This window comes from Lethenteron reissneri, chromosome 28, assembly GCF_015708825.2.
Source record: "Lethenteron reissneri isolate LAM-NWPU_2019-01 chromosome 28, ASM1570882v1, whole genome shotgun sequence".
NCBI lineage: Eukaryota > Metazoa > Chordata > Hyperoartia > Petromyzontiformes > Petromyzontidae > Lethenteron > Lethenteron reissneri.
Window position 1 is genome coordinate 5,603,084 of NC_083806.1, and position 12,350 is coordinate 5,615,433.

At 50.0% G+C, this 12,350-nt stretch overlaps 1 protein-coding gene across 1 annotated transcript in view; it reads right to left on the reverse strand.

Annotated features, from left to right (window-relative positions):
* Window positions 1-924: 924 nt before the first annotated feature.
* The window catches only part of LOC133348724 (reticulon-4 receptor-like 2), a 33,145-nt gene continuing 21,719 nt past the window's right edge, over window positions 925-12,350 (reverse strand). Inside the window, exons 3-4 of the mRNA XM_061561660.1 lie at window positions 2,697-3,593; window positions 925-957 (exon numbers count right to left, since the gene is read on the reverse strand). Of these exons, the coding sequence (XP_061417644.1) occupies window positions 925-957; window positions 2,697-3,593 (930 nt within the window). The remainder of the gene's footprint in view (window positions 958-2,696; window positions 3,594-12,350) is intronic.

The window sequence follows — 12,350 nt, forward strand, 5'->3', positions numbered from 1 at the left end:
GTTAGGGGGGAGGGCGGAAACGGTTCCTACCAAACACTAATGTTGGGTCAACGTTAGGGGGGGATGGGGGAAACGGTTCCTACCAAACGCCAACGTTGGGTCAACGTTAGGGGGGGATTGGGGAAACAGTTCCAACCAAACGCCAACGTTGGGTTAACGTTAGGGGGGGATGGGGAAAACGGTTCCAACCAAACGCCAACGTTGGGTCAACGTTAGGGGGGGAGGGCGGAAACGGTCCCAACCAAACGCCAACGTTGGGTTAACGTTAGGGGGGGATTGGGGAAACAGTTCCAACCAAACGCAAATGTTGGGTCAACGTTAGGTGGGGATGGGGGAAACGTTTCCAACCCAACGCAACGTTCGGTCAACGTCAGGGGAAAGAGCAGAAACGGTTCCAATTAAATGGCAACGTTCGGAAAAAATGGTTCCAAATCGATATGCCAAAGTTGGGGGCCCAACGGCAGGCCAAACGGTTCCAACCGAACTCCAACGTTGGATCAACGTTGCGCGTTTACCGGAACTGCGATGGCCCCTACCCGAGAGAAAAATTAGCGGCTGCAAAATATAACGATTTAATTTTATAGCATCATTATTATTCTTGTTTTGGTGACCAGACACTGCATGGTTTGTTGGTTCGCATTGCCCTCGCCGCTCAAATCCAACGCTTTCGGCCGTAACGCGCCGGTTTTTAATGAAAGAAAGGAATCAAGAAAAAACAGAAACACCCCAATCGCGACGAAGAGATGGGGGAACAACCACGCGCGTGCAGGCTGGGAGACGAGTGGAGGGGAGGGAGCGCACGCTACGAATGCCGTCGCTTGTGCGCTCTTTAACGTCACCCCCCGTCTATTTTACGCCCTTGATGTCCCGAGCCGGGAGATTTCCAGTCGGGGAATAAGAAGAGTGAGCGAGCGAGCGAGCGAGTTAGCGACTGGCCTCTTCGTTTTGTTTGTTAAACTGCAAAAAAAGAGGTTTCGCAAATGGAAAATCAATTCACAATTATTTGACCTTATTCGAGCGCTACGAGTAAGTAGTAGTGATTTAAAAAAAAATCAAAATAACGATGATGATGATGATAGGGGTTAAAGCAGGCTTCAAGAAACTCGCGTCGATTGTTTTGGTGCTGTCCGTTCGTGCTGTTTTGGTTTTTTTGCCGCCCCGTCCGTTTTCGTTTCGTTTCGGCAACGCGACCCCTTCAGTCGGCCACAATTCTCTTTGTCCGACGTCGAAGTTGATTTTGTTTTGTTTGTTGTTTGTTTGTTGCTGTGGGTTTATTTTGTTTCGCCGACTGATCAGCACGGCCACCACCGTCCGAACCGCTTCCTCGCGGCGGATTGACCGAACACGTGACGCGACCACCTCCACGTGCACCCAGGGGTAGAAGATTATTTATAATATTATTGTTATTATTCCGCTTCGATGGGGGAACGGCAGATGTCACGAACCAAGTCTTTGTTGTTGTTGTTGCGTGGCAGCAGCAGCAGCAGTAGTAACAGTAATGACGCTGTAAAACTTTTTTTTTTTCCCAAAGTGTGAAAGTCTTTACGAAACTCCGCGGGCGCGAATTCTCGCGTCCGCCCGCGTTCGTAGTCGTAAACTTTGAGCGGAGAGGGCCACCCTGCCCCACGTGCGCGCGAGACGCGTCCAGCAGGCGACAGCCGGCAGGCCGGGGAGGTCTTGCGGGCGACGTCGTTGACATTTTATTTGATTTCACAGACGTGGCCAAGTTAAAGCTTGTCCCTCCCACCCCCCATTGCACAAACTCATCCCCCACCCCACACACCCTCCCCACCTCCCCTCTCTGCCCTCCCCCCCGCCGGCTTGGGGAGGGGAGGATAAGAAGCGGAGGTCCAATTACCCAACGGAGAATCTGGCAATTTCAAGACGGCCCTGAATTATCAAGCTGTGGTACGCCCCCGCCCCCCATATCTCCTCCGTCTCCCTCTCCTCCACTGTTCTCTCATCTCCTCCACCTCCCTCTCCTGTCCCTCCCTCCTCCCCTCCCCTCTCCTCCACCTCCATCTCCCCTCTTCTCTGCCTCCCTCTCCTCTTCCCCCACTCTCCCACACACACACACACACACCCCAGCACCCTCCGCCCCTCCGGCAAATCTGTTGCCAATTCACACCCTTCCCCGAGCCGACTATTCTTGGATGGATGTGATACGTCTGTAAACGTGTTGCATTATCGCCGCAGCCTGAACACATATGTCTCGTATTGTTTACACTGTTATAGCCAAAACACCAACACAATCACTTTTGTATCGGTAAAAACTGCACTCACGAAAGCATTCCCACCCCGTTGTAAATTATGGACACGACATCTCACCAGTGCAAGGATCCTTAATGTAGATCTCCGATAGACTTCGTTTTTTTCCCCGTTAATCCTTATATATTATTTATATATATATACTGCAACTTCAAGCAATACATCTGAATCGATACTAGATATCAAAGCTTATCTTCACGCACCCACCCACCCCCACCCCTCCCCACCAACGAATCCATTCATTCATTCGCCCCGCGTAACAAGTGTTTGTCATTCCCCCCTCCCCCACCACAGCCACCCACCCTCCCATCAAACTCTTCCGCCGCTTGTCACTTCAGTTCGCCCCCCCCCCCCCCCCCCACGTCTAGACGAGGGGCCCGCGCGCCAGGCGGACGAACGCGACCGCCGCCACGGGGCCCAGCGCGCACCTCGCCACGGCGTCGAACCCCGCTCCGCTCCGCCCGTGGACGTGCCCGGCTGCCCCTCCTCCCGCCGCCTGCCCTCCGTGCTGAAGGTCGGCCCCCTCCATCTTCTTGCTCCGGCTGCACTTGGGGCTGGCGGGCTGCGTGCCGCCCGCGTGGCCACCCACGTCGTCGTCCAGCTCCTTGAAGTACGTGTCGAGGTGCGGCAGGTCCCCGGCGGCGCCGTCGCGCTCCTGCTTGCCGTCGAGGTAGCCCTGCCCGGCTGCGTTGGCGCGGGCTGCGCGCCGCCGTGTGCTTGCGGCACTTTCGTCTCGTCGGCACCTTGATGATCGGCGAGATGGCCACGGCCGACGTCTTGGCATCGCCACCTCCTCCTCCTATTCCGGGCGCCGCCGGAGTCTTCGGTGCGTGGGTTCCCGACGCCTTGTCTGGTCGGAACGGGTGAGTGGCGACGGCGTAGTAGGTGGACGAGGTGGGGCCCAGGTTGCACGACATGAACGTGTTCTCCGCCAGCGACCTGAGGTTGCGGTTGACGAGGTTCGAGGGCGAGTGACAGACGACCTCGGTGCTCGAGCCGCGAAAGCGCTTGAACCACTCCCAGAGCGAGAAGAGGCGGCAGTCGCAGGCCCACGTGTTGTTGTTGAGCCGCAGGTACTGGAGGCCCGACAGGTCGCCCATGGCGTGGCCCGAGAGCTCGGTGAGCTCGTTGTTGAACAGGTAGAGGGTGGAGAGGGCCGAGAGGCCGCGGAAGATGCGGCGGCGGATTGCCCGCAGCCTGTTGTGGTGCAGCAGCAGCTTGTCGAGGCTGTGCAAGCCCCGGAAAACGTTGTCGGAAAGACTCAGCAGCTTGTTGCCGTGCAGGAAGAGGTGGGTGAGGTTCGACAGCTCCCCGAACAGGTCATCCTGGGCAGAGCGCACGCGGTGCGGGCAGAGCGCAGGGGGGGGGGATTACAATCGTGGGTTGGACCTCGGTTTTTTTACTTTTTGTTTGAGACCCAAGGTCACAAAGGGGCAAATGCCAGCTAACAGATGCCGAGCAGGCAGCAACAAACAGCACGAGGAAAGTTGGGTTCGAAGTCAAGAGTGGTAGATTTTGTTTTTGTTTTTGGCTCAAATGAGTGTTGCGTGCAGCGGTGCATATTTCTCGTTTGCAGTGCTGGAGATTCCACATTCACATGGCAGGGGTGAGTCTATCCATAGGGCAAACCCACTGTAAATTCCCCACAAAATTGGTACCGTATTGTATCGACCCACCCCCTCCTTTCCCCCGAGGGATCCTTCCGATTGTGAGCCACTCGCTCTACCATTGAGCCACCAGGCCGGATTATTGAACGTTGGGTTGCGCAAGAGTTGACACGTTCTGTGTTAAACTGGGCAAGGTTATACGATTTTGGGGGGGGGGGGGAGAGGCGATGGGGTGGAATTCCGCAGTGGAGCAGTGCGAGCTAAAGAAGGAGAAGGGAAATAGTCGTGACCTACAGCGTGGTGAATGAGTGGGTGATTGAGAGTACGGGTGAGTGCATGAGTGGATGAGTGAGTGGGTGAATCGGTGAGTGAGCGAGTGTGATGCTGTGATCTGCTATGTGGTGGTCGTGGTGGTTGAACACAGTGGGGATGAGTGGGTTGGTGGGTGAGAGGGTGGGTGAGTACATGAATGGTTGAGTGAGTGTTATGTTGCTAAAATAAGAATAGGCTTAACCCTTTATGGCAATAAAACAGGTGGTATTAAGATGTTCGATCACCAAATTAATACTTTTTGTAAGGCATCAAGTCTACATTACCCACACGTACCTGTGGCAAAACATGCAAACAAATGTACTATGATAATATTTGCATTGTGGGTGAATGAGTGGTTGAGTGAGTAAGCGAGTAGGCGAGTGGGTGAGTGTGATATTGTGTGGTGGTGGTGGTGGTTGAACACACAGCATGGATGAGTAGGTTGGTGGGTGAGTGGGTGAGAGGGTGAGTGAATGGGTGTGGTGTTGTAAGGTGGTGGTTGGTGGTGGTTGAACGCACAGTGATTATGAGACGACACAGAGCAGACCTTCCATTAGACCAAGTCTTCAACATGGATGGGGTGGAGGGGAATGAATGGATTTGAAACTCATGGGGACGGTACGCATGGTAGTAGCGATGGAAGAGCGATCAGGAGGCGAGTGATCGCTGGACCATCAATGAACATCACCAACCAACACGGACAAGCGTGGTGAAGTACGGTCGAACACCTCCCGTGACCGACACAGCATGGGGAAGCCACGATTCGGTGGTAAATAAATCAAATTGTAAACATTTCGATTTAAAGCTTTTGTGACTGCAGGGATTCATCTTCTTGGTTCTTTCGGTAAAGTCACTTAGAAGAAAGTCACTTAGAAGAACAGGTCTGAATGACGCTGTCTTTCCGACAGACCTGTCCTTCACCTGAAGATGGCTGCTTGCGTTGTTTATTATTTCCCTTCTACGTGACTTTACCGAAAGAGCCAAGAAGAAAAATTGTAAACACCAATATGCGACCACGCTACATTTTTATCACGAGTGTTGTGGCAAGTGCATTTGGTCCACGCGTTCATATCGACAATTGCCCAGCTCATTCAACTTTTCTGGTATATATCTAAATACATTTCCATTCAGACCAAAACAATTCTTCATTGGTACATTGGCAAATTCCCGTTACTCTCTATTGGTGGTTATGCATGTGCCGTGGACGGCAAATAACACCGTGAGATAGAGTGTCTTTCATTATAAAATCAATGTATGCTCTTACACGTATAATTGGAGGCAGGGCTCCCTGCGTGGTGTGTGTTATTATTTGTGCGTGTAATTATTAGCAATTTTCTCAACGTTGCTCGCAATTATTGTGTTTGTGTGAATATATTTGTTTGCTATTAGATATAATTAGATATCTGGGGTGGACTGGTGGCACAGTGGTTAGCACGCTGCGCTATGAACTCAGCGAGCCGAGTTCGATTTCTGGCCATGGCTAACGCCAGTGGGTAAGTGATATGGGGGGGGGGGGTGTGCTCACCATGGCGAAGTATGGTCAGAAACCCCCACGGTTAATGTGAAGCTTTCACGTGCGATGACTTGAGAATGGCTGGAATATTCGATGTAATGTTTTACTCTCTTACTTTGTCTATTTTTTCCAGTCCATAATTTCTCAAAAGAACGGCTTGACGACGACATAAGAAGAGATTGATGCCGGAAAGATGTGGCACCACTTGATCATACTGGCACGAGACAGATTAAAGTGGAAACAGATGACGAAATGACGGGGCTATCTGCCCATGGATCGTGATGATGATGATGCTGATGATGATACTTAATTGGCACCTCATTTGCCAGTAAAAAATATGATAATTGTTTTTTTTTGTGCGCCTTTTGGCGTCATCTGGTCCAACCCACGTGAGACTAGGCTCTAAGGCAGCGGTCGGGAACCTATGGCTCGCGAGCCATATATGGCTCTTCCGGTGACGGCATATGGCTCCCAGACAATTTTGAGTTGAAAAAATTAAAAAATCAGTTTGGAACTGATTTTCAAATACTTGTGATATTGCTTAATAATACCGTGTCATTTTAAAGTAAACAGAAATTTGTTTTGAAGATAAATTTCACGGGTCACGCCTGCATGAAGCTCAACCTCACCACGTACGAACCAGACTACAAGGCCATCAGCAAAACCACGCAGCACCAGAAGTCGCATTAAAAGTAAGACATATTTAATTTATTATACGTTAAAAATACTATATGGCTCTCAATGAAATATATTTAGAAATATTTGGCTTTTATGGCTCTCCCAGTCAAAAAGGTTCCCGACTCCTGCTCTAAGGAAAGCTGTCTCGGGTGTGGACCAATCAACTTCAAGGACAGTGCATAAATTATCAGAGTTATGTTCTTTATTTGCATTATGACTGCAGGTATTGTGGTCTATGCAAACATGACTCCTCGTAAAAAAGGTGTCAGTTTTGTTGCCAGATAGAAGGGTAAAAAAAAATAATTACGATGATAATACTTCTCAAAAAAGGAACTGATGAAAATACAACAAATATTTTTTAATGAATTGGCCACTCGCAAGAGGAACGTCGTGATTCATGCGTGAGTTTGGGGTCAGATCGCTGTGTGAGTACAACGCTAACGTTGGTGCGGTACACCCTACGCTACCTGACACAGCCATATACGTACATTTGTCACGTGCACAAACTGCCGATTTATTGCTGCTTCCGCACGTAATACTTACACACAGAGACACACTCACACCCACATACTAACAATAACATCAACCGCCGTTCACCACTAAAAGTGGCGGTGGCGTCACCACAGTACTTGTGCCAGGCTAGGTGCACGCACAACACACAACACAACAACCGCCATTCGCCACTAAGTGGCGGTGACGCCACCACGACGCTTGTGCCAGGCTATGTGCACCTTGAGGCCACGTGAAGTGTCGAACGCCCGCTGGCAGGAGGTCACGGGGCAGACCCAGGTGCCACGGCTCGACTGACTGATATTACCGAGATGACTGGCTGATGCACCACCTGTGCCCCCTACTGTGCCAACTTGCTGTGCTTTAGCCACCCGGCGCTCCGCTCGTTGTTGTGCACGCACACACACAGTCACAGACACACACCTACAGACAAAGAACCCCACATACGGTTGTGCGATTCAACTCACACCACGGTTATACCCCAGATATCATGCGGTTAGTTGCTTGACTATAGCCGGGCAGTGGTGGCTATGCACGTGGCCTGTAGTAGTACATGTTGTTTATGCCATTTATTGTGAAAATTCCGTCACAGTTCCTATGATCACTGTTTCATTGCTTTCATGGCTTTATTTTGGTGATTTCGAAAAGTGTATTGGTTTAGCCATGTTTGTTTGTTGTAGTACAGAGTTAGACTGATGGCCTTAATCTAAGTTGTCTTGTGGTTGATGTTGGTTGTTTGACTTGCATCCCACTGGGATTTTGCTGTCTTTTCTTGGATTTTCTGTTTGCACTCAGTCACATATTCACTTTAAGATGTTTTTTGTTCATGTTTTTGTTTGTTGCGGTTGCACCCGATCCAAGAGCCGAATGGCTCACAGGGCTATACCCAATAAATGAACTTGAACCCAGCATTGTGGAGGCAGCGAAGGTTGGCGGATCACACAGGCGTTCTTAAATTGCCCTCGGGCGTCGATGAGGTGCCATAGCCTCGCTCACCAGGAGCAGGCAGTACAGCAAGTGTGTTTAACTCCAATCTGTATCCATCGGTACGAGGATTAAGCGTAAGCCTTACGCTGGCGCAAGTGAGTCTTCTCCGGGTGCTCCGGTCTGCTGCCGCACGTATAAACACCCATTAACCCCATTGGCTAAACATACAAATATAGGGTCACAGACCTTGGGCAATTGTTGGCAATGCTGGTTCTGGCTGCCCTCCCAGACCTAATAATCTCATGTCAAACTCTGCAACGAGTTACATAATCGTAATCTTGTAATGTTTTAACTTTTGAGTCTCTGCATCGTCTGTCTCAGGAATGATGTAGATTCCCATTGTAAGCCATCCATCAGTACTTTTTTAATCATTGATGTTCTGGGGCACTAAGTGAGAACAAGACGATGCCACTGGTGTATTTCATATTTGTCTGCATAAGTCATGGGCGTACTTAGAAGCGGCTGCGATCATTGCAGCTATAAATGGCACAAATGGAATCTGTTTTTTTTTAAAACAAGTTTCTGCATCTCCCCATTGTGACTCGCTAGATGTATTTTTTTTATTTTATCGCTTTCAAAACACCTCCACGTAATGGCCAAATAAATAACAAGTACCCTCCCCCTAGTAGATGCGTTCCAAAAAAAAATCAAGGGCGCACAAAGCGAAATCGCCTCGCACGGACCGCACGGTCACCCAACCACCCACAATGCACCGCGTGAAGACGGCTGCCTGCCAAGTAGCCCGCGTGGGCGAGCTCAGTGCCGGATTATCCCAGTAGCACAAGTCGCTACATATATAGTAGCTACACATGTGGTAGCTACTACACATGTGATAGCTACTACACTACACATGTCGTAGCAACGGGCCCCGCACTTACAGGGTCCCCGCGCTAAATGCTTTCAAGCTATCAATTCCGGTTCAGTGATTCTGCACTTGCTCTATTACTATAGTACTATACTGCCTTCAACTTTTACGAACGACTCGGTGTTTCAGGTTAGCGATTTGTCGCATTATCTGGTTGTATAGCAAATGAAAAAATACATTTACTTTACTGTGCAAGTAAAAAATGAATGTGTTTTAATTTTTGTTTTACTTAGGGCCCCTTTACAACATATGCTACAGGCCCCGCACTCTTTTAATCCAGTACCGGGCGAGCTGCAGCAGAGGGCTCCGTCGAGATCACGTGGATACAAGACGGTGAGTCCTTAATAAGTAACGTCACGAAGCCGTCCTTAATGAACCCCATGCGGCTCAGGAAGCGGCAGATTTGCCGACCCCTGCCCGCGGTAAACTGGACTTCCACGATGAACTGAACTTCCATGGTCAAGGGAGTCGACAACCAATAGAACCAGAAGAGCCATTTCTTTTGGAATTTCAGGAGCTGCCCTGCAGCCCTTAAGGAGGTGCAGCCTGCAGCTCCTTAAGGACTGCAGTGCAGCCGACCCCTCTGCTCTGGAGGGTGCTGTGGCGTTCCTACGCTTCTGCTCCAGCCTAGGCGCTTTCGAGAGAGGTGAGGAGCACGAGGAGGAACCACAGACGGGCAGGAAGGCGACAGCCACGCGGTGTGAGCAGTGGGCGCCAACAATTGCCCAAGCTCTAAAGTCCCCTACATGTCAGGGGTCGGCAACCTGCGGCTCCGGAGGCCACCACGCGGCTCTTCAACGACTGCTCAGTGACGTCAATTATTAAGGACCACCGTCTCGTATCCATCACGTGCCTTGGTGCTCTTGAAATATTGAGGTTTTTTTTTTACATATATACCGCGTTTTAAACCAAATGGCTCTTCTTGCTATCATGTAGGTTGACAATTACTGAGCGCTTACGTGCGGGAGGAAACCTGGAGCACCTAGCGAAAACCCACGCGTGCGAGGGTGAAACACTCTATCCCATTGCAGACGGAACAGGTGGAGTCCACATTCTGGTAGTGCCAGGGGGTTACGGGCTCCCCCTCGATCCATCAACCCTCGCTATGCACGTGGCCTGGACAACAGGCCTCACGTGCATCTCCCGCGGTGGTAGAGTTGGATGTCATTACTTTTGCGGTCCTAGTCTTTTCCAGCCATGCCATAGGCATGTATTTCTTTTTCTCCCGTTTTTTCCCTCCACATTTAGAATCAACATGCTTTGAGATCGTTTGGATTATTTGGCTGCAGTGTAGATTTGCACGCGATAAGCCACTTTGTTGAGCTATCATTTGTGGCCAGGTCGTTTCTGGAAAATAAGTCAATACCGCAGGGGGCTTTACCTGGTAAGATTACAAAATAAATCGCTGTATTTGTATATTTTTCAAGAGATGTGTTTCCGTTTAATATACAGAGTGCTTCAAAAAAATGTTAACGCTTCGGAGAATTTGCAACAACGCCACAAGAAATGTGCCTTCGGGCTCTGGAGACCACCTTGGAGAATATTCCAGACGTGCGTGGACAACGATGGCGATCAAGTGGAGACTCTTTGACTTTTTGAAGCAATTAACTACTCATTTGTTATCATGTTACAGTGTATATCACCCGTTCTTTTCCCAATAAAAACGAAAGTCCGATAATAAGTGTTAACATTTTCTTGAAGCGCGCTATACATTGCAATCACATCGTGTTTTTGTATTGTTGATTGTTGTAATTTTCTGAGCCGCCCTACTGGACATCTGTGAAAAAGACCTTAATAGCTCATCGGATTCCTCAGTGTCAATACACATTCTGATTCCGATCACGGAGACGTGAGACGTGGAGCCCAATGAGACGCATCTTCGCAGAGCGCGGTAAGGAACACCCCACGTGCTCGAGAAAGGCCCGCAGAAGGGGATATTAGAGAGCTACTTCTGAAGATCCTTGCAATCGGCACGTCGGGGGGGGGAGGGTAGAGAGGGGGAGCGGGGTTTGACGTTACCAGATGCCCACCTACTGAGAAACGTTTACAACACGGAAATAAAATCGATCCTTTTCATTCCCACCGCTGAAATGTTGCCAAATCGAGTGACGTTAATAATATGAAGAGTCATCGTTATTATTTTTTACGTGGTTGTGTGTGCAGCAATTACTAATTGGGTTGTGAATCTCAGACCATTATTAACTCGCCGCACGCTTGAGACCCCGGTTTAATCACAGGTGGCCGAACACTCAGATTCGAACCCTCCGGCCCTCAGAGGTTATCGGCTCCGTGTCTCTGACCCAGAGGTCGCAACCGGGTACCCGATACCCGTACCCTACCCGATACCCGGCTACCCGTGTACCCGGCCAGGTACGGTTACGGGTACCCGTTTGCGACCCTGGTGCGGCCGGGTACGGGTACGGGTAGGCCGTAAGTCACTGGTGAGTCACCGTTTGTCACTCATTTCCCAACGTCTTGTCTCTTCTCACAATTCAAGTTCCTAGAATCAACCCACCCGCGCCTGCAACATGGCTTCATCCCAGAGGTCGCAATCAGGTACCCGATACCCGTACCCTACCCGTACCCGGGTACGGGTAGGGTACGGCCGGGTACGGGTACCCATTTGCGACCTCTGCTCTGACCTCTGGGCTACCCTTGGCAATGTTCATGCGGCATTAATCATGAACGCAGCCTGAAACTAGAATCATATAGGCTGACGTTTCGGTCAACAGCCGTTCTTCAGAACAGAGAGTCGTTATTTATCATATTATAGTATTCCATTTATATCCTTCACCTATTGACAGTGTATACTACATACACACATACATTTAGGGTGCAGTGGTGGCGCGGTGGTTAGCGTATTGTGTCACGATTCTAGAAACCCGAATTTGCATTCCCAAATCTTCCAAGACGTCTGGATGGCAATGCGGAAGAGTAGACCAAATGCCACTCGGCGTCCTCAGACGCTGTCTTTCCGACAGACCTGTTCTTCACCTGAGGACGGCTGCTTGCGTTGTGGCCGAAACGTCGTGAGAATTGTATTTTATTATGTTTTATTTTTATTCTTTTATTATTTCCCTTCTACGTGACTTTACCGAAATAACCAAGAAGAGTGTGTTTTTGTTCGCATTTTGACCACAAATATTGTGGTTAATGCACACATGATTCCTTGTAAAAAGGTTTCAGTTTTGTTGCCAGAAAAAAAGGGGGAAAACCCTATTATGAGATCAGGGCGGTTTCAATCACGCGTCCTCTTCATTGCATCGGGGAGGGGGGGGGGCGTAGGAGGGAGGGGGGCTCTGAAGATGCCGCTGCTATGCGTGACGCCAGGGCCCTTGAGGACAAAAACAGCGCAAGGTGCTGCTGAATGCCGAGCCACGCAAATTCAGATTTTTCTAAAAATAACTCATTAAGGGCAAACTCCGTGTCCGGGCTTCTACCGTCTTCTCCGAATCGTATAGGATCCTCCGGAAAGTAAGACGCACCCCCGAACTCGTGCTCGGTATCCAATAAAATTTAAGATGCATCCCTCAAACTCGTCGATGTAGAGCGGTTGGCGGTAGGGGGGGTGGGGCGGGAGGGGCAAGTGCGTCTTATAATCCGGTAGTGG